The sequence below is a fragment of the Puma concolor genome, chromosome E4 (assembly GCF_028749965.1).
Source record: "Puma concolor isolate L17-30 chromosome E4, mPumCon1.1.hap2, whole genome shotgun sequence".
NCBI classification, from domain to species: Eukaryota; Metazoa; Chordata; class Mammalia; order Carnivora; family Felidae; genus Puma; species Puma concolor.
This window is the reverse complement of record NC_141683.1, coordinates 42,715,241-42,734,950: the sequence shown is the minus strand read 5'-3', so window position 1 is coordinate 42,734,950 and position 19,710 is coordinate 42,715,241. Positions and strand designations below refer to the sequence as shown.

The window sequence follows — 19,710 nt, the reverse complement described above, 5'->3', positions numbered from 1 at the left end:
TTGAGCAAAAGGATTCATTTTTATTCCTACTCATTAATGTGCTCAATAAATATGTAAGGTATTTAAGATACTAGGTATAAAACAGGAAAAAAAGAAAAAAATCTCTGATGTCAAGGGACTTATATTGGTCTCAAGAAAGCTAATAAATCATTGTGGGGGGGGGGGGGGGAAAGCCATAAGATACCAGAAACTGAGGGGCACCTGGGTGGCTCAGCCAGTTAAGCATCAGACTTAGGCTCAGGTCATGATTTCATGGCTTGTGAATTCAAGCCCCACATCAGGCTGTGTGCTGACAGCTCAGGGCCTGGAGCCTGCTTCAGATTCTATGTCTCCCTCTCTCTCTCTCTCAAAAATAAACATTAAAAAATTAAAAAGAAAAAAACCAGTGACAAACACTATGCAAAGAAATAAATAAAATGGTTGACATAATTTAAATGACTGAGTGGATACATAAGATTGAATATTCAGAAGGTCCTTCAAAGAACACAGCTACAGAATGATCAAATGATTCTCATCATGGCAAGAGCTAATAAAGCCTTACTCAAAGAGAAAGCTTGGCCTGATTCAGGTACAGAAAGAAAGGCAATGTGACTAGAGCCTAGTGAACAAGGGGGAAAATGGTAGAATGTGAGGTCATGAACACAGAACCAGATTATTTAGGGCCTTGTAGGTTAAAGTAATAAATGTTTCCATTATACTGTCACACTGTATGAAGGAGCCTTATGAAACTCCACTGTCGTACTTTTTATAAAATTATTGTTGGGGATACTATTCATCACATACACCAAATGCTCTTCATGAAGGTCCAAAGGAAGAATTTCTCTCAAATCTCATGTTCAGTAACAGCTGAACTTTTTCTAAGAAACTGATATAAATTTAACTTATGTGAACTCTGAAGTTAATCATGCTCTCATCTATTCCCTGATAAGAATTAGCTTCTAGCAATTGTATAAAACCTTAATGGCATCTATTTTTTAAAATAATGTTTGCTTTTAGAATAGTTTCAGATTTACAAAAAAGTTACAAAGATAGTCCAGAAAGTTCTCATATATACCCCACAAGTTTCATCATTAATATCTTACATGCCTATGGTACATTTGTTACAATTAATAAACCGCTACTGATACATTATTACAAACTAAGATCTATAATGTACACAGATTTCCTTAGTTTTTACCTGATGTTCTTTTCCTATCCCAGGATCTTTACAATATCTAGTTTATACACTAAATTTACTAGAGCTTTATCTCACTATTCTTTTTTTTCTTAATGTTTATTTATTTTGAGACAGAGAGCATGAGCAAGGGAGGGAGGAGGGAGGGAGGGAAGGAGGGAGAGAGGGAGAGGGAGAGGGAGAGAGGGAGAGAGAGGGAGAGGGAGAGGGAGAGGGAGAGGGAGGGGGAGGGGAGAGGGAGAGGGAGAGGGAGAGAGGGAGAGAGAGTGGGAGAGAGAGGGAGAGAGAGGGAGAGAGAGGGGGAGAGAGGGAGAGAGAGGGGGAGAGAGAGGGCGAGAGAGAGAGAGAGAGAGAGAGAGAGAGAATCCCAAGCAGGCTCCACGCTGCCCCAAGCCCGACATGGGGCTTGAATTCACAAAATGTGAAATCATGACCAAAATCAAGAGTTGGATGCTTAACCAACTGATCCACCTAGGTGCTCCTCACTATTCTATCTTAATTCTCCCTTTATTCTAACCTCTATAACTACTGTTATCTAATATATTTTATCTAATTCTATAAATCTTCCCCAGTACTTCTGGGAACCATGTGGAGTAACAACAACAATAAAAATGAGTAAAGAGACATTTCTTGAAAGATACAAATAGCTTTTTCCCAACAAGTCAAACAGTTCAGTATTATTCAAGGCAACACTTCATACACCTTTTAAAATACAGAGGGTCAAAATAATATCCAATTAAAAATTTTATTCAAAGACATCTTTTAAATAAAAATGAAAAGAATATAAAAAATCATTTTTATATTCAATATTAGTTTAATCTCTGGAATTCTCCCTTTGTCGGCACATACAGCATCTGTAATCCTGATTGTCCTTATTGAGCCATGCAACATTAGCATGGTCTCAGATCACACAAATCTAAAATGGGGGTGAGGCAAAATGATATTTTAAAGTCCCTTTCAGTTAGAAATGTCAATGATCTGTTATTTCTGTGACCTAGGTTCACCATCAGGTTCTCATATTTTGCCATCACAATTAAAAACTAGAAAACATTAATGCTTCTAAAGGAAAGACAGTAATTTTAAAAAGAGAATGTCAAAGTCTGAAACTGTACTTGAAATTAATTCAGAGTAAAAACAGATTAATATGGCATATAAGTTATATGAACAGTATATAAATTTGTACGTATATAAATTATATAAATCAAAAGTACCCTGGGGATGCCTAGGTGGCTCAATTGATTAAGTGTTTGACTCTTGACTTCAGCTCAGGTCATGATCTTACAGTTCCTGAGTTTGAGCCCCGCACTGGGCTCTGCACTGACAGTGCGGAGCCTGCTCAGGATTCTTTCTCTCTTCCTCTCTCTCTCTGCCCCTCCACTGCTGGCGTGCTCTCTCTCAAAATAAATAAATAAACTTAAGGAAGGAAGGAAGGAAGGAAGGAAGGAAGGAAGGAAGGAAGGAAGGAAGGAAGGAAGGAAGGAAGGAAGAAAGGAAAAGAAAGGAAGGAAGGAAGGAAGGAAAGAAGGAAGGATGGATGGATTTTTAATGTGCCCTGGAGAAGAGGGAAGTTTCCCCCAAAAAAGGTATAAATATTTACCCAAGTAGATTAATTCCATAAAGTCACTGAGATACCAAATGGGGGGGGGGGGGGGAGCATGAGAGAAAAGGTAAAAAATGTATCAATTTACATTTACTACTTGTTCTCTATCATTGAAAATTTGACCATATCAGATGGGTATTGCAATTAAGAGGTCTATTTTCACATGTATACTAAATTATTTTGTCTCAAAACAATCCCGATTATGAAGGTGTCACTAATTCACTGTTGGGGAACCATGAGTTGGCAGTTTCATTTAATCTGTCCCAAATACCCAAAACCTCACTGGCAGCAGGAACTGTAAAAATACAATACAGTTTAAAGGTTTTTATCATCACTTTCCAAACATTCCTAAAATACTACTCCATTAAAGATTAATACCAAGGATTCTGAGTATCTGTTCTCTACACTAAAAAAAATCCACAATTCTATAACTTTAATATTCTCATTCTACTGTCATGCTATGCTGCTCTATAAGTCTTTCTGCAGAAAAAAAAATTTAAATAGTAAAATGCTTTAATTATTTATGCCATTATTTAAAAACCAATAAGGGGTGCCTAGATGGCTCAGTCGATTGAGCGTCTGACTTCAGCTCAGGTCATGATCTCAATGGTTTGTGACTTTGAGCCCCACATTAGGCTCTCTGCTGTCAGTGCAGGGCCCACTTTGGATCCTCTGTTCCCCTCTCTCTCTCTGCCCCTTCCCTGCTCATGCTCTCTTTCTCTCTCAAAAAGAAACATTAAAAAAAATAATAAAAATAAAAACCAATAAAATGTATAAACTTTAACATACAATTTTGTCACTTTTTCAGTCATATAATATTTCCAAATGTAAATATTTATCAAAATAATAGAGATTACACAGAAGAGTAGATAATACTACATATCAAAAAGAGATTAAATACAAGTTGATAAGGAATGCTTGAAAATAAGTCCTTAAGCTTTCTTAATGCATATTACTTCAGAATATGAGCATTTCCTAATTACATGACATCTATTTTAAAACTTGTTTGAAGTTTATTTATTTATTTTGAGAGAGAGAGAGAGAGAGAGAGAGAGAGCGAGCAGGGGAGGGGCAGAGAGGGAGGGAGAGAGAGAATCTCAAGCAGGCTCCACACTGTCAGCACAGAGCTTGACGGGGGGGGGGGGGGGGGGGGGGCTCAAATTCATGAACTGCTAGATCATGACTTGAACCGAAACCAACAGTCAGATGCTTAACCAAATGAGCCACCCAGGTGCCCCAATAAGAAATCTATTTTAAATAAGAAGAGACCCGTTATTTTCCAAAAATCAATGTATATATCATCCATGAAATTCACTCTCAAAGGATGAATGAAGTAAAATACCATAAATCTGCATATCTACTTATTTGAGTAAAAAAAAAATAACTTTAAGTGAACATGTCTTGATTTCTTAATGCATTGAAATTATTTTGGGGGGCAAACTGAGATCTTTTTCCCTAAGGTCAGGAAGAAGGCAGAGATGTCCACTCTCACCACTATTATTCAACATAGTGTTAGAAGTCTTAGCCTCAGCAATCAGACAACACAAAGAAATAAAAGGCATCCAAATCAGCCATGAGGAGGTCAAACTTTCATTCTTCGCAGATGACATGATACTCTACATGGAAAACTCAAAAGATTCCACCAAAAAACTGCTAGGACTGATCCATGAATTCAGCAAGGTTGCAGGATATAAAATCAACACACAGAAATCAGTTGCATTCCTATATACCAATAATGAAGCAACAGAAAGAGAAATCAAGGAATCAATCCCATTTACAATTGCATCAAAAGCCATAAAATACCTAGGAATAAATCTAACCAAAGAGGTGAAAACTCTATAAACTGAAAACTATAGAAAGCTTATGAAAGAAATTGAAGAAAACACAAAAAAAATGGGAAAATATTCCATGTTCTTGCACAGGAAGAACAAATATTTTTATGAAAATGTCAATACTACCCAAAGCAATCTACATATTCAATGCAATCGGTATCAAAATTACACTAGCATTCTTAACAGAGCTAGAACAAACAATCTTAAAATTTGTATGGAACCAGGAAAGACCCTGAATAGCCAAAGCAATCTTGAAAAAGAAAACCAAAGCAGGAGGCATCACAATCCCGGACTTCAAGCTGTATTACAAAGCTGTAATCATCAAGACAGTATGGTAATGGCACAAAAACAAACAGACACTCAAATCAGTGGAACAGAATAGAGAACCCAGAAATGGATCCCCAAATGTATGGCCAACTAATCTTTGACAAAGCAGGAAACAATATCCAATGGAACAGACAGTCTCTTCAGCAAGTGGTGCTGGGAAAACTGGACAGCGACATGCAGAAGAATGAACCTGGACCACTTTCTTACACCATACAGAAAAATAAACTGAAAATGGATAAAAGACCTAAATGTAAGACAGGAAGCCATCAAAATCCTCGAGGAGAAAGCAGGCAAAAACCTCTCTGACCTTGGCCGCAGCAAGGGAAACAAAAGCAAAAATGAACATTGGGACCTCATCAAAATAAAAAGTTTCTGCACAGCAAAGGAAACAATCAGCAAAACTAAATGACAATGGACAGAAAGGGAGAAGATATTTTCAAATAAAATGATCAGTTAAAGGGTTAGTATCGAAAGTCTATAAAGAACTTATCAAACTCAACACCCAAAAAACAAATAATCCAGTGAAGACATGAGCAAAAGACATGAATAGACACTTCTCCAAAGAAGATATCCAGATGGCCAACCAACACATGAAAAAATGCTCCACATCACTCATCATCAGGGAAATACAAATCAAAACCACAATGAGATACCACCTCACACCTGTCAGAATGGCTAACATTAACAACTCAGGCAACAACAGATATTGGCAAGGATGCGGAGAAAGAGGATCTCTTTTGCACTGCTGGTGGGAATGCAAACTGTTGCAGCCACTCTGGAAAACAGTATGGAGGTTCCTCAAAAAATTAAAAATAGAACTACCCTATGACCCAGCAATTGCACTGCTGGGTATTTATCCAAGGGATACAGGTATGCTATTTCGAAGGGGCACATGCACCCCAATGTTTATAGTAGCACTATCAACAACAGCCAAAGTATGGAAAGAGCCCAAGTGTTCATCAATAGATGATGAATGGATAAAGAAGATGTAGCGCGCGCGCGCACACACACACACACGCGCGCACACACACACACACACACACACACACACACACACACACACACAATGGAGTATTACTTGGCAATCAAAAAGAATGAAATCTTGCCATTTGCAACTACGTGGATGGAGCTAGAGGGTATTATGCTAAGCAAAATTAGTCAGAGAAAGACAAAAATCATATGACTTCACCATATGGGGACATTAAGATACAAACAGATGAACATAAGGGAAGGGAAGGGAAGCAAAAATAATAAAAAAACAGGGAAGGTGACAAAACATAAGAGACTCTTAAATATGTAGAATAAACAGAGGGTTACTGGAGGGGTTGTGGGAGGGGGGATGGGCTAAATAGGTAAGGGGCATTAAGGAATCTACTCCTGAAATCACTGTTGTACTATACACTAACTTGGATGTAAATTTTTAAAAAATTACTTAAATAAAAATACAAAAAAAAAAGAAATTATTTTGTTTGGTTGGTTTATTTTTAAATGAGGAAAAAGCCCACTTTATTAATGAAAAGTAAAGGCACTATCTTGAAATGTCTTACAAAGTTGGAAGAAAATAATTCACTAGTACAAAAAACTGCGTCTGTGGTCAACTTCTTATTAACACTTTCATATTCTAAGCATTTCATCAAATAAACCACTTCACTCTTACAAAATCCATTTCAAGTCACTGTTCTTTTGACTATAATTATAAATCCATTCTACCTTAAACAAAAGTAACATGAAATGTGAGGAAGCTACTTATTTTACTATACCTCATCTAATATAACAAGTCAACAAAAATGTTTGATTTTAATAATGATGTTACGTTTTACCACTTAACATATGTAATCAGTACAGCTATTACTTAGTTTCAATTCAATAAACATTTTTAAAAATATCAATGTCCTATGGATGCTTTAAACAAAAAAATACTCCCATATTCTCATAGAATAATCAAAATATCAATGAACTTAAGAAGTCTATAAACCTAATTACTATTTAAAAGAAATTAGCATTAACAGTATTGATCAAAAATTATTTAAGATTTATGGCAGGGGTTCTCAACTTTGGTTATTATTAGAATCACTTGGGAGAGTGTAAAACCACCAATGCCTGGGCTTCACTCCCAGATCCTATTTTAATTGGTCTGAGATGGGAACCAAGTATCAGTACTCATAAAACAAGACAAACAAACAGTGGTAAACTGAATTAAGCATATAGCAGATTTGAGAAGTAGCAACTCATGGTATGCTATGGTATTCTTCAGTTTTAAGATAAAAAAAAAAACAAAAAAAACTTGCTCACTGGTACCAAAAGTTTTAAGCCTACTAAAAACTTAAGGTATAGAAAACAAAGAGAATGAAAAGAAAAAGACAATGTTCAAAAAGATAATCAAGTCCTAGCAAACATTTTTGCCTTTAAAAATGTTAAAATTTGGGGGGCACCTGGTTGGCTCAGTCAGTTGAGCATCCAACTCTAGATTTCAGCTCAGGTCATGATCCCAGAGTTGTGGGATAGAGCTCCACATCAGGCTCTAAACTGAGCATGAAGCCTGCTTAAGATTCTCTCTCTCTCCCTCTGCCCCTCTCCCCTGCTTGCATTCTCTCTCTCTCTCTCTCTCTCAAAAAAGAAAAAGAAAAAGAGAGAAAGAGAAAGAGAGAGAAAGGAAAAGGAAAAGGAAAAGAAAAGGAAAAGGAAAAGGAAAAGGAAAAGGAAAAGGAAAAGGAAAAGGAAAGGAAAAAAAAAAACAAAGAAGGCACCTGGGTGGTTTGTCTGACCCTTGATTTTGGCTCAGGTCATAATCTCACGGTTGGTGAGATTTGAGCCTCACATGGGGCTCCATACTGACAGCTTGGGATTCTCTCTCTGCCATGCATGTGCTCTCTCTCTCTCTAAATAAATAAACAAGCGGGGCGCCTGGGTGGCGCAGTCGGTTAAGCGTCCGACTTCAGCCAGGTCACGATCTCGCGGTCCGTGACTTCGAGCCCCACGTCGGGCTCTGGGCTGATGGCTCGGAGCCTGGAGCCTGTTTCCGATTCTGTGTCTCCCTCTCTCTCTGCCCCTCCCCCGTTCATGCTCTGTCTCTCTCTGTCCCAAAAATAAAAATAAAAACGTTGAAAAAAAAAATTAAAAAAAATAAATAAATAAACAAACAACAAAACAAACATTCAAATTTAATACCATATAAATATAGTAAATTAATATAGTACCGGAATCAAATTAGACAAAATGATAGTCACTTTAATAACATTTTCTAACCTCAATACCACACAGAACAGCATTTCTTTAAACCACTTTTCAGTATCTTCAATTCTCAAGTATCTCAAAACAGAAAAATTCATTTTAAGAAAATAAAAATTACATGGTTTCAATGTGAGTAGAAAGAATAAACCAGTATGGAATATTTCCCTTGTGAAAGTAGCACAGACATCTGCATGATCAGCCTACAATACTCCCTTTAAAACAGGATCCAAAGAAGTTAATGCCTCTGGATGATGATATTAAAAAAAGTTCTTTTAACTGTAAGTATTTGTCATTTTAGCATACTTTCATAGAATTCAGTTTTTCTCTAATAACAGCTAAAAGTGTATGAAAATTACGAGCAACATGAGCCACCATGAAGGGATAAATAAAGATCACCAGAACTTCCAATACCTGTCAAAATATGTTTGTTACAAAATGGATGGTAAAACTTAGAAAGAAAAGGAAAAGAAAAGAAAAGAAAAGGCGAACTAAAGATAAGTAGCATGACCTTGAGAATAAAATTAAAAGAACCAATAGTAGAGCAAATTAAACAGAATGAAGAAATCAGTTAAACTTCCATGTAATTTCATTTTTATTACATTCTTAAAATCCTTTGAGATGTACCTTTAAGACACATAAAATAGGAAATAATAACCCAATAGAGAACTAAACATTGTGATAAATCTTCAGTGTTTTCCATTAAACATTAGAAAATTAAATATATTAAATATATTATAATCCAAAATTCAGTGACATATTATAAAACTAATAATACCTAAGTGCCAATACCCTGGTAAAGATTTCAAGATGTTAAAGGAAGCACATTTTGAATTCAGAATGGCTGGAGATGAAAGATGTAAATTTCTATGTCATTAAAGAAATGAGATTTTTAATTATAGATCTATAGTTTTATTAAATAACTTCAGCATCTGTCACATGTTGTAAAAATAAGCCTCCAAAAGTTTGTCACTAGAATGACTTCATAGAATTTCAGTTTGGTATCTCATAAAACATATTAATCTGTACACACTCTAGATTATTCTTGGCATATACTTTTTTTTTCAAATATTTATTTACTTATGTTTTTATATATATAATTTATTGTCAAATTGGTTTCCATACAACACCAAGTGCTCATCCAACAGGTGCCCTCCTCAATGCCCATCACCCACTTTCCCCTCTCCCCCACCCTCCCATCAACCCTCAGTTTGTTCTCAGTATTTAAGAGTCTCTTATGGTTTGCCTCCTTCCCTTCTGTAACTTCCCCTCCCCTCCCCATGGTCTTCTGTTAAGTTTCTGAGGATCCACGTATGAGTGAAAACATATGGTATCTGTCTTTCTCTGACTGACTTATTTCACTTAGCATAACACTCTCCAGTTCCATCCATGCTGCTACAAATGGACAGATCTCATTCTTTCTCATTGCTTGGCATATACTTTTTTACATACATCTCTTCTGAAAAATGTGGTATAAAATCTTAAAAGATTACTCAGCCTCAGAGGGAACACTCCCTCAAGAAACTGTTGAATTAGTTCAGTTATTTAATGACACAAGAACTCTTATAACTTTAAATTACAACTCTCCAAACCTATCAAAGGTTAAACCCATAAAGAATGAGCTGGTGAGCAGAAGCTGAAGTAACAGAAAAGATCAATAAAGATAATTGGAGAGAGATAACTATTGTCCTTAGGTCAGTGATTTTATGGCAGCCGAGCTGCACACATGCATACATATACATTCTTATATCACTTACACACACATATATGTAGTTTTTTCCTACTAATCCACATCTAAAGACATGGCATAAGTAGAAAGTAAAAACTATGTTGCTTAGACTACTTACGGATTAAGGACTCATAAAGGCTGCTATAAAATACATTGGAGGGAGCAGGAATGACACAAATAAAAACTTTGACTTTAAACCAAACAGATTGTGTATCTGTGATTCACAATGCTGAGGTGATTTAAGAAGATACTAAGAGATCCATCATAGGATAAATGTAAGCTAAACAAACAAAAAAGTTTGATTGAAATATAAAGTAATCATAAAATACATTTTTAAAAAGCATAAAAGATCTATATAATAGGGCTGGATATATTAGTTTTATACTATTCAGTTTAAAATATCTTCCCTTTAAAAGGGGTTTTATGTGACTATAATAGGGATTAATGCATCTTACCCTCCACAGAAGGTGCCTGATCCTGAGCTGAATACAGCATATCCTTGAAAGCCTATTAGAAAAAAGAAAAGTTCATGAAATCACAAGTAATTTTTACACTAAAAGCATTTGAAGCTAAACAATTACCTCTTTTTCAATATCCAGATAATGACTACATGATTCCCTAAATTGAAAATTTAGTAAAATACTTCAATTAACTTTAATAAAGTTAAAACCCAAATATTATACTTTCATATCAATCCAGTATTGTCCAATCTTTAAGAAAATGGCTAATATATACATTTTAAAAATTAAAGGCCATTTGGAAAAGAATGAAAAATCTCCTGAGAGATCATAAACTCTCTTGACTAAAAGAAAATGATGATAGAACAATGGTCCTTGAGAAATACATGGAACACTGCTTAAGAAAATATAAAACACTAGATACAAATTTTTTAAATTATAGTAACATAAATGTAACATAAAATTCAGCATCATTTTCAAGTGAACAATTCACTAGTGTCAAGTACATTCATACTGCTATGTAGACAATCTCCAGAATTCTTTTTATCTTAGATACAAATATTCTTCAATGGAGGTTTGGAAAGTCCTCCATATGAGTTACGGGTTTATTTATTTTTTTTCCCAAACCAGTGAATTAGCTACCAACCATATTTAGGTAATTTGGATAGTTGCAGTTTGGTCTCCCAATCAGTGGTCTGGGCCAGGACTGAAAAGTACTTCACTGTACCTATCAAAATAGTAGAATCAATCAAGTGGATAAAGCTCCAGTGCTGACGAGCCATTCATAAACAGGTGGCTTTATCCAGTTCCACAGCTTCAAAGCTTTAAATGCAATCTAACCTTTGGTGGTCACCCAGGTGGCCTCCAGCATTCCTCAACAATTGACATTTGGAGTCAGATAATTTGTTGGGGGCAGGGAGACAGTTCTGTGCACAAGATTTTTAGTACTATCCCTGCCATCTAGAGACCCATTAGACTCATCTAGATACCAATACCAATGTCTCCATCAAAGCTCTGTGACAACCAAAAATGTCTCCAGACACTGCCAAATGTCCCGTGGGACACAAAATCAACATGCCTTGACCCCCTGCCCAGAACCACTGCCCTAGAGTCACTAAAGCATATAAAACCCCCCAAAAGAAGAAATAAACCTTGAGGGTGACCCATTCTGTATTCAAGTCTAGTAAATTGTATTCTTCCCAGGTGAATTTACCATATGCTTTATACCAGTCACCAACCTGTTAGTTCTATTACTAACCAAGCCTGACAAGATACAGTAAAAAAGATTTCCAGTGAAGCAAGGAAAATTAACAACTTTAATTCATTTTTGTTAATTTTAACCTATGTTTTATAAAAATTTTTGTAGGGAAATTATACTTACAAATTTTTAATTTTTTAATGTTTATTTTTGGAAGAGACAGAGAGACAAAGCATGAGTAGGGGAGAGGCAGAGAGGGAGGGAGACAGAATCTGAAACAGGCTCCAGGCTCTGAGCTGTCAGCACAGAGCCCGACGCAGGGCTTATGAGATTATGACCTGAACCAAACTGGAACACTTAACTGATTGAGCCACCCAGGCACCCCTATACTTAAAAATTTTAACATCATACATGTTTAAATCTGTAATATTCAGTAAGATTTACTATATAAAATTTGAGTTACAACAGTAATGTAATTGTGGTATAATAAAAAATATTTGCTGTTTGTTTCAGGTTCCTGGCATAAAGCTCTGAAAACCTTTGGAATCTATTCTTTTGTGTACTAATGAGATAGTTCATGGGGGGTGGGGGAGGAATGGGGAATGGCTCTGATATAGCTTCAGGATGGGGGCTGGTCCCCAGAAAAGCCAACAGCCTGATTAATGTGATTAGAGGGCTAAAACTTTCAGCACCACCCCCAAATCTCTGAGGAAGAGAGAATGGCTGGGGATTGAGTTCAATCACCAATGGCCAAAGATTTGTAGTCAGCCAGACAGAAGTGTGGGTATCCTGGGTACCCCACTTATAGCTGGTATCTCAAGCGAGAGTAGTTTTGTGGGACTATGCCTTTGCCCATGGGGTCTGGATATTTAGTGTCAGAATTGAACTAAGTTACTAGATACCCAGTTGGTGTCAGAAAAAAGAACTGGTCAGAAGTAGTGACAGAAAACATGTAAACAAAAACCTTTTTTACAAAATCTTCATTACTGGGCCACAACTTTTCTAAAATTGCATTTGAAGCTCAGCCTCATCTTTACTGACCACTGATTCTTAAACTTATTTGTGTACAAAAGCCCTGAGTATGACAAAGGTATGGAATTTCTTTTAAGAAAAATTTATATCAATTCATTATATTCTTTACAATTTCAGATGTCTCAGGAACCACTAACTTCTAACCTTAAAAAAAGAAGTTAGTCCAGAAGATTTTATCAAACATCAGAAAGACTTTATGTCAGTGTGGATTAAGATTTTTTAATTTTTTTTTAATGTCTATTTATTTTTGAAGGAGAGACAGAGTGTGAGTGGGGGAGGGATAGACAGAGATGGAGACACAGAATCCGAAGCAGGCTCTAGGCTCTGAGCTGTCAGCACAGAGCCTGATGCGGGGCTCGAACTCACAAACTATGAGATCATGACCTGAGCCGAAGTCAGTCGCTTAACCGACTGAGCCACCCAAGTGCCCCAGTTTGGATTAGAATTTTATATTAAAGTCTTACACAAGTGTAGAGTGGTGGTTATGTTACAGTCTTCCATCAGATATTTTAAGAGAGTAAATTAATAGATTGCTTAGAGCAAAGTAACTCTCTAACTAGAAAAATGTAAGGAACACACACCCAGCCAGAGAATACTTATGGAATTAAATCTATCATAACAGCAGGTAATACTAGAGACTCAAATATCTGAATGAAGTTTTTCTACTTCTGGAGTATAACAGGCATGTATACCAAAATTAAATGATGCTATCAGGAAGCAAATAAACCATTAACGACTAGCATAGTGGCTTCTACACAATAGAAGCTCAATAAATAGTTCTTGAACTCAAAAGTATTTCTTCTTTGGAGAAAATTACTTTAAACATGAACAAAGCACACTGAAAATGCATACCAAGTAGTACCTTAGTGACGAAAATGAATTAAATTTGCAAAAGGAAAGCTTACCAAATTAAGTTTTTAAAAGACAATTAAAATTTTATAAAGAGAAAAATGATGATAGCCTTCATTTTGATTGTAAATCTGAGTCACAATTTCATTTCAATCAAAACAATTCTGGGTAAAATCAGAGACAATTATTTTTGCTTCTTACTACTTCAGTTTTCCCTTGAATAAGAGACCTTCTAAGTTTTTTATTGTAATAAGTCTCTAGAGAATTCCATAAACAGGATACCTTTCTATTCCTGTGACAGGAGAATAGCCCCAATTAGGAACTACGAGGGGAAGAGCCTACAAAGTAATGCCTATATTAATTATAACTATAGATTGTTATCTACGATATGAGAGCATTTGCCTAGGTTAGGAGCAGAATCCAAATACACAAAACAACATATTCAAAGAGTTTCCTCGATTTATGCTGTTTTACTTTAAAGAAATCCAGTACTTTATATAAAACTCCGAATTTGTATACTAAAATCAATATACATTCATGTGCATTACAAGAGATTTCTTTGATTTCCAAAGGATTCAAAACAATCTTTTATATCAGCATCTCTAAGGTAATCTGTTAAATTATTTTTGTTAGGTTATAAAATATATTAAAACGAAACTCTGTTAGTGCTTATAAGAACTCATATAACAGTAAAATCTTACAAATTAAATCCAAACACAGCAACAAAACCAATACTATTCAACCAACAACATTAATGTGACAGGAAAAAAAATATGTTTGCTAAAACAAAATCTCAACTGGCAACATGAATACAATGCTGTCATTATACCTGTTCTTCTGAATTTGGAATACCCATATGACTATTAGATGTGATATAATGCTCCTAGTTCCTCTCTCTACTATGAGGGAGCATAATACAGTGACTAGGAGGTATGGAGTCAGACGATGCATATGAAAACCAACTCTACCACTTAAGAGCTGTGTAACCTTGGGAAAATTAACCTCTCTGTATATCAGTGTCTTCATCTGTAAAACAGAGTAATCTCACATACCTCACAGGTCTATTATGAGAATTAAAAACTCTTAGGGGCGCCTGGGTGGCGCAGTCGGTTAAGCGTCCGACTTCAGCCAGGTCACGATCTCGCAGTCCGTGAGTTCGAGCCCCGTGTCAGGCTCTGGGCTGATGGCTCGGAGCCTGGAGCCTGTTTCCGATTCTGTGTCTCCCTCTCTCTCTGCCCCTCCCCTGTTCATGCTCTGTCTCTCTCTGTCCCAAAAATAAATAAAAAAACGTTGAAAAAAAAAAATTAAAAAAAAAAAAACTCTTAAAACACAAATCCTTATATTAATTATAATTCATGATTATAAATGAAGAACACTTAGAACATAAAAGATACTCAAACAATGTTAGCTAATCCTTTGCAAACTACCGCAAAACTTACATCATACAGTGGGCTGTAGCAGCATTTGGCCATCTACTATTTGGACATGAATACATCATTTATGTATTAGATATGCCTCAGTCTTGTAGTAGTAGTACAGTATTCTACCTGGAGCCAACATGACCAAACAAGCATAAACACAGGCACTGTAACTCCCGGCATTTACCAGTTTATAAGATGGTCATCTAGAAGATCTAGACTATGCTATTATATTTTTAGAAAATCACTGTCATAAACATACTATATTTTTAATTCTCATAACCTACAGACTCCTAAGAAAATACATGTAAATCCCAGTTTGCATAGCTTTAAACAAGGTCTCCTAATTATATTACTTAAACTTTCTGTAAGATATATATCTATTGCACAAAATAGGGTATAGTTCAAACCTAACATGTGTGTTCAATAATACTGCCAATACAAATTTCTTATGTTGTTAATTTTTAATAACCCGTAGTAGATCATCATTAATCTCCTTTCCAAAGCACAGGCAATCTCACAGGCCTTTCCACAAACTCAGATCAGAAACTAGAAAAATTTCTACTTCCTATCAACTCACCATTAGCCTCAAATATATACTACAAATATTATCAACTCCATCAATTAAATAACCTATGTTGTTCTCATTGGCTTCAATATTCACTCAAAGTCAGCACACTGGAATTTAATTATTGATTAATAAGCAATAAAATAAACACAGGCATTTAAAGAGGAAGGGAAAGGGATTATTTGTTATAAACCTTTAAAACAGTCATATTCCCTGTTAACAGTGTTTAATAATTAGATAAAATTTACATCAGACTTTTTTAATCCAAAAATTTTTCTAAATGGAACTCCTGAATAACAAAATTTTGATATATTCTTCAAAATATGTACATCATGAGGGGCGCCCAATTGGCCCAGTCAGTTAAGCATCGGAATCTTGATCTCAACTCAGGTCTTGATCCCGGTGGTGAGTTCAAGCCCCACGTTGGACTCTGTGCTGGGCATGAAGCCTACTTTAAAAACAAACAAACACAGACATCATGAGCTGATTTATAGCACCCCAGAAATATTCTCCAATGACTTCTTTTTCAGTTTCTGCTTCCTCTTTTTGCATTCCCTTTTTAGTTTTTTTCACCAGAAATACTGGGTAGTCTGTGAGTAATGTGCAAGTAAGGTACATATGACATGGTTTCTTTGTCTCATCATCTAGAAGTCAGTCATGTTTTCATGATATTAAAGTGTTAAGGACAGTTCTGTAAATCATGTTATATACCTCAAGAGGGCATCCAACATTCTCATATGTCCTATACAAAGAATCACCATCTAATGAATCTTCATTTCTATCCTCAAATAGAAATAAACTAACCTAACTCTGTTTTTGATGATAAAAATAATCTGTAAAGTCAATAAAAACTTACACAAATTCTTATAATCTAATATATTAAAGTTTAAAATTAATGTACTTTTGTACATACTTAATCCAAAATCTACAGTATATTAGGATTATGCACGACTCATAATTTTCATGGAATTTAAAGCACCCCATCAGCAAAAGGCAGTTCACTATGCAAAAGTTGTTACATTAAATTATAATTTCAATTATTAAATGTATAAAATATACATTATAAAACAGGAAGAACTAATTTGGAATATTCACATTTATAAGTTACTGCACTAATATATTCTGATTTTCACTGACATGGCTTTTACTATTTCTATGTAGATATCTCCCAAATCTGTATCCTCAGCCACATGTCTGCTAACACAAACTCAGAATGTCCAAAGTTCAATTCATTTCTTCCCAAAACATGCTCTTTTCATGTTCTATATTTCTTTTAATGTCATTGCCAGTATCCAAATCACAGAGATTCACAATCTTAGTTATCACTCATTCAACAAATACTTATTGAGTACTTGCTATGTGCCAGGCACTGCTCTAAACACTTAGAATACATCATGAGGAAAATAAAAATCCCTGTCCTAGTGGAGTTAACATTCCTAATATTCTCCTTTTCACCCATGAGTTTAATGATCTGGTTCATTCAATGCCACTACCACAACCTCATTTACATATCTCCCGTATCCTTTTTACCTACACTATTACAGTGAACTCTGACCTGGCTTACCAACCTATAGATTTCCATCTCTCTAAAACATCTTACAACTCCTGCTTCTTTATCAATATTCCCAAAGCACCAGTCTGATTCTCCTGCTTAAAAACTTACAAGGATTTCCCAATGGTTATAAAATAAAGCCCATAATCCTCTGCTGGCCTCTAAGGCACCCAGGATGGTTCAAACTATCTTTCTAGGCTTATATTCCAAACTGAAGAAAAGCACTTTCACTTTCACAATCTAACCCTAAAGCCAAAATGAATTACTTATTACTCATTTTAGGAACTTCAATATTTCTTCCATCTTTGCCTTTGTTTACAACTACTCTCTCTACTACAATCCCCCACCCTACCCACATCTTCTAAACCTAACTTCCAAATCTTAACCATTTTTCAAGGTCTAGATCAAATTTAACCTCTTTTATTCATTGTCCTGATTTTTCCAGCTGGAAATCATCACTCTCTCCTCTGAAATCCTGTAGTACTCTATTTGAAACCATTTATAGCACTTAATATTTCCACCTTATATTTTAATTATTTATCTGTGTCACTTGGTCCCCATATGACTATAAAGTATGGGAATTAGCCACCGTGCTTGTACTTGTATAAAAGAGGTGCACCATATTTATAGATTATTAATATCATCATTAAGGAAGTTACCATGCTTTATTCATTCAATGATTATTGGATGTCTACTCTGTACATTATGCCAGGCTCTAAAGAAAATAATGATGACTCAAACAAGAAGTCACATAAATAAATTATAACACAATATATTAAATACGTTTTAAAAAATGAGCAAAGCATATTGAAAGTCTAAGGCAGTCGCAATGGGGGGGCAGAAAAAATAGGTGAAATATGGGAAAGAGGAGGACACCAAGAAGCAAAAATCAAGAAGCAAAAAAGAAACAATTAAACATGAACTAAGGGAATTAAAGATCTTCAAGATTTTGAGCCCAGGTAAAAAGAAGGATGATTAGTGACACTATTAACTGACCTGGAAAAACACCAAAGAAAAAACCATGAGCAAAAAAAGATAAAAGAGACTGGATGACAAACCACTTTGGTATCTACAGAAAAACTGAGATAGCAGACAGATGAAAATAGAGATCTACAGTTTATTTTTTTAATGTTTATTCATTTGTTTTGAGAGAGAGAGAGAGAGAGAGAGAGAGCGCAAGTGGGGGGAAGGGTAGAGAAAGAAGAGACAGAGAATCCCAAATAGGCTCCACACTGTCAGCACAGAGCCCGACATAGGACTCAATCCCACAAACCCTGACATCATGACCTGAGCCAAAATCAAGAGCCAGACACTTAACTGACTGAGCCACCCAGGCACCTCAGAGATATACAATTTCAAAGAGGTCAGAGCTAGTGGTTAAGAACTGGGAATCACCTACATAAAGGTGACAGGAAACTGCCTAAGCTTGGGGTGCCTGGCTGGCTCAGTCGGTAGAGGTAGAGTGTGCTACTCTTGGTCATGAGTCTGAGCCCCACGCTGGGCATGGAACCTACTTAAAATAAAAAAGGAACTGCCTAAACTGTAGGTAAATATAATTTCTCAGAAAGTGAGAAGTGGGCCAAGGACATAATCTTTTGGAATACAAAGCAGCAGACAAGACAATGAGAAAAAAATCAGACATATATATATATATATATATACACACACACAGTGCCACAAAAATTAAAGGAGCATTTCAGGAAGGAAGAGATATTAGTCAATGGTATTGTAATAGTGCTGTATGGTGACAGATTGTAGATACACTTGTGGTGAGCATAGTCTAATGTGTAGAGTTGTCAAGTCACTATATTGTACACTTGAAACTAATGTAACAATGAAAAAAGAAAGAAGAGGTATTAAAAATTATCAAAAGTTGCTTAGAGAAGAGATATCTGCACCCCCATGTTCAGTGCAGCATTTATTCACAATATAAGGCATGGAAACAACCTAAGGGTTAACAGATGGATGGATAAAAAAAAAAAAGTAAAACAGCAAATAGAGTAGTGGTTATGACGGGAGGGGGGGGTGAGAGGATATCAGTTAAAGGTACAAACTACCAGTTATAAGGTTAATAAATTCTGAGGATCTAATGTACAGCATGGTGATTATAGGTAATAGTATTTTATTGGATACTTGAAAGTTGTGAAGAGAGTAGACCTTAAATGTGCTCACCACAAAAAAGAAATGGTAATTATGTGATGGGATAGAGGTGTTAGTTAATGCTATGGAAGTAATCATTTTACAATATATCAATGTATTAAATCATTATGTTGTACACCTTAAACTTACACAGTGTTATGTCGATTATGTCTCAATAAAGCTGAAAAATAAAAAGAAAACAAACATCTGAGCTAAGCAAAACAACAATCAAGGAAGGGCGCATAATACTCATAATTTTTCTGTATCTTGAGCAGGATGGTGAATATAGATATCTATTCTGTCTAATTGGAATGTTATCTATCCATCTACCTATCTAATTGGAATGCTGCAACTGAATTATAAAGAAAAATAGCTAACGCTGGAATGCCTACACTCTTTCTACTTCAGAGCCTATATCTGAAACTATCCATATGTAAGATTTAAAAAAATATAACCTTAAGTTAAAGGAAAGAAAAATGAAAAGCTGCTTAGAGATCAAAAAGAAAGAGAAGACTAAGAGGACGTTATTAGATCTGAGGATCAGGAGCTCACCTGTGACCATCAATCAATGGTTTCAGAAGAGTGATCAGGGAGAAGCTAGATTAG

The 19,710-nt window shown here is 35.5% G+C and overlaps 1 protein-coding gene across 3 annotated transcripts in view; it reads right to left on the bottom strand.

Moving 5' to 3' along the window:
- Positions 1-19,710, bottom strand: part of XPR1 (xenotropic and polytropic retrovirus receptor 1) — a 219,836-nt gene that overhangs the window by 181,125 nt on the left and 19,001 nt on the right. For 2 of the 3 annotated variants that reach the window (XM_086693651.1, XM_086693653.1), the window contains exon 2: positions 10,346-10,397. In XM_086693651.1, coding sequence (XP_086549777.1) covers positions 10,346-10,397 — 52 coding nt within the window. Of the gene's footprint in view, positions 1-10,345; positions 10,398-15,742; positions 15,865-19,656; positions 19,702-19,710 lie in introns of those variants that run through there. The other variant, XM_086693652.1, reaches the window with a different exon arrangement.